Here is a 3,728-nt window from a genome sequence, read left to right as displayed (position 1 = left end):
TTTCTTCTAACAAGTCAGAATTCCTTTTCAAGTTATTTCCAATATTTGTCATAACTATTTTTTATTTTGTGATACTGAATGCCAACAATTAACATACCCTGGAAATGAAAAGATTTTGACTCAACTGCACCCCTTTGGGTGAAGCTCTGGAACTGCAACAGAAGGAGAGAAACCAGTAACTACACCGAGTGTGGTGTGGGTGTATTCTTAGAAGAATTACTTAATCTACATATAATTTTTCACAATATATGAACACTATATTTACTTCAAGTGTCAACATTTTACTGTATGTATTTATTGTATGTAACTATCTGTTCTGAGAATAAAATTTTACAAAATTTTAATATAAAGCAATTTTAATTTAATTTATGCATATTTGTAGGAAAGACTTGAATGAAAAGATGTGCTTGTGAGCCAAACCACCACATTTATTATTGTTATTATAAAACAATTATATAGTGTTGTTAAGGTATAAGTTGCTCTACAGACCCTATACCAAGTATATTCTGCACACCAAAGATGATAGAGAAAAAAAATACAAACACAAATTCATTTTCACCTTCTCTCCCTGGTGTTATAGCCTGTGTTGATGGTTCCAACGCTTATTGTTGCACATGAGAATTACTCAGTCTCTCTCAGTTCAGGATATTATAACCTGGTCAGATCTACAGAGCAATAAGGAGGGAGTTCTAAGCATGAGGGAAGAAGGCTCAGAGAGGCGAATGGTAGACATCAACACAAGGGATATTAGGGAGAGCAGCAGTACACTTTGTGTATAGACAAGAGACAGTGAAGCAAAAGGAAATGAAAGGTGAGATATATGAAAGGGTGAGATTGTGCGGTCTTGAGGTGAGAACGTGGGCAGAGCCATGAAAAAGAATTAATCAGATAATTTATCCAGCTAATGCCACCAAATTTGCCAAATGATTCACATATTATTCAACTGACTCTAGATGGAAAGTTTGAACTTGATGCAGAAGGCAAAAAGAAATGGAAATAGAAATTAACCATCCACTATTTTGAGCTACAGCCATCAATGATATATATTCTCTATTGGAACATGTACAATACAGTAGATCTGTGTAAGCTTAAGTATCTTCCACAAAGTGATTTTTTTACATTTTTTCCTTAGCTTGATAATGGGTAATTCTAGGTTTTAAAAAATCCCGACTACTCACCATGCATCTATAACTGTGAAATATAACTGGCTGCTCAATCACACCACACATGCTAACCTCATCCCATTCCAGCCAGTGTTTCTATCTTTTTTACTTGCCCGGATCACAAAATTCTGTAGGACTAATTTTATCCCAGGGACATGCTGAGAGGCCAGACTATGGCCTTCAAAACTGGGCAAAAGTATCATAGAAAAGGAAATTATTGTTACCTTGGAGACTAAAATAAATGACCTGGAGAAACAACACAACTGCTGTCTGAATAATATTCTAAGTTAAATTATCTGTAGCGTTAACTAAATGAGCTCTTGAAAGAATTGGACAATTCTGTGAAGAAAGAGAATAAACACTGGCTTTTGATTTGAACTGCCAATGCTGAATATAGTGCCCAGTGATATGTAATTATTTATGGAGACATTTTTACAGCACACAAAAGAGATAAATCCGACCTTTCCCTCATACAATAAAGCCATTTTCAAAAGAGTGAGTTCAGTGGGGAAAAAATTAAGAGATACATTTACTGCTTGCTTTTTAGAAGTTGTATCAGTTGATCAATTGAACTAGAAAGCCACACTGCAGTGTAAGCCCCAAATTCCTCAACGAAGACCTGTAGAACCACTACATTCTATCACAGATTGTTATTAATAAATAACATATAAACAGTACACATACCGTATACAGAACTAGGAACTTCAAACGTCTCTATATTTTATTACATAAGCCACTATTCATTGACTTTGTGTTTTATTTTTCTCTCTCCACATTCTTTACAAATCATCTTGGGCTATTGCTTCTTTTCCTTCTGTGGCATGGGATTGGAACCTTTGTCTCCCTTGTGACACAGCACAGTTACCACCAGTCTGCTAGGCTGGCACTGTCAACACTGGTAAGTATTTCACCTAATCAAAGAATCGATGTTATTTTGTTGGTACTGTGTTTAAGGCATATAAAATAAATAGATACACATAATTTATAATGCTTTTTGACTTGTCTCCATAAATTATCATTTTTAAAAAATACAGACAAAGCCATATGTTTTCCTCCCACCTAAACATTGTAGTGTGGAAGATGGTCTCTAAAAATGAACGAACCTAACAGCATGCAAGCTTGTCTCGAAGCATAATAATCTTTTGCTTAAAGAAACGGCTTCCGCTTATAACAAATGACAGCAAATCAAGACAGCTGATGGCAGTTATACTCAAACAGATATTATTGTACATTAATAATTGTTTTTCTTTCATGTGCAGTATGTAATAGAGCCTAAAGAGGTGATATGGGAGGAAACAAATGATTATCACAGATATGAACATCAAGCTTTTAATCTGGGCCCAGAATTCTTGATGTGACCAGACAGAGCCTGGAAGCTTTTTCACCACCTTTAGAATGATGAAGACTTGCAAGCCCAAGAGGACACATGTGATTGTGGCTACAATGGCAATTAAGAGATAGTTCAGTGCTTTCACACTCTCCTTCTTGAGTTCTTGGTGGAATGTAAAACATTTTTTATTTTCATACTCCCCAGACTTCCCATACCGAGCAATGAACAAGGGCAGCACAATCACAATGGCCGCTATCCACACTGTAGCACTAGCAGCCACAGCGTGTAGCTTCCTGTAGAACTCCAACTTGTCCTTCCATTGAAAGAAAATGAGCCACCGGATAATGAGCGTGATTATGTAGAATAGAAAAGTGAGGTACATATGGATGTGCATCATAGCACTCACTGCTTTACAAAAGCCCTGCCCAAAAATCCACTGCTGATTGATATAATAATAAAGCCGAAACGGCACAGTCAGGAGAAGCAGGCTGTGCAACACCACGAGGTTGACAATCGCCGCCGTGGTCACTGACAGAGTGTTCATTTTAACCAGCAAAAATGACATTGCGATGGCTCCAATTGTACCTCCAATAAATGCTACTGTATATATAGTAATCAATATGTAACGTTCAATGTCAGAATGAAAGTTACTGGACTGAGGTGTAGTAACAGATGCATTCAGCGAGGTTGTAGTCTCTCCAGGCATGGTCCTGTAAATCTCTCTTTTGGACTCTATAAAAGAAGACATCAATGTCATTAAAGATTAAAGTGAGATTTAAAACTGAGAGCTAACTGAGTCTTCAACCTGGTTCTGGCTCCAGGGCATATACTGTCTATGATCCTAGAAATGCTTGGATTGTTTCATTTCTGATATCAGTTACTGCAAAGATTTTCCCCACTACTGAAATGTGCTCTGTTAGGAAATGCAGTTCAGAGTTCCTACTAGTTAGGAAAGAATGGCTGCAAAAGCTGAATTTAAAGACGGAAAAAAACCAAGCATATACGTAGGTTAGAGGGAGAAGCTGATCAAGTTATGAAAATGTTACCAGCCATGTACTTAAAAACAGTTACTAATTAATATTTCAAAACAAAGGTAGGCAAAAAAGATCTGCTGCTTGGCCAAATTATTTGAGTATGATCCTTATGGGGAATGACGGCCGAGGAAGGAGTACTGCAAAAAGGGATTGGGGGGTCATAGTGGACCACAAGCTAAATATGAGTCAACAGTGTAACAC

General features: G+C 37.0%; 1 protein-coding gene across 1 annotated transcript; it reads right to left on the bottom strand.

The window, feature by feature from the left end:
• Window positions 1-2,266: 2,266 nt before the first annotated feature.
• Window positions 2,267-3,199, bottom strand: LOC112114936 (probable G-protein coupled receptor 141). Its single transcript, XM_024211851.1, has one exon. The coding sequence runs from the start codon at window positions 3,197-3,199 to the stop codon at window positions 2,267-2,269; it is 933 nt and encodes a 310-aa protein (XP_024067619.1).
• Window positions 3,200-3,728: the final 529 nt, after the last annotated feature.

Source organism: Terrapene carolina, unplaced genomic scaffold (genome assembly GCF_002925995.2).
Source record: "Terrapene carolina triunguis isolate 2854851 unplaced genomic scaffold, T_m_triunguis-2.0 Scaffold33715, whole genome shotgun sequence".
In the NCBI taxonomy this organism is placed as follows: Eukaryota; Metazoa; Chordata; order Testudines; family Emydidae; genus Terrapene; species Terrapene triunguis.
The sequence above is the reverse complement of the archived record's forward strand: the minus strand, read 5'-3'. Positions and strand labels throughout refer to the sequence as shown.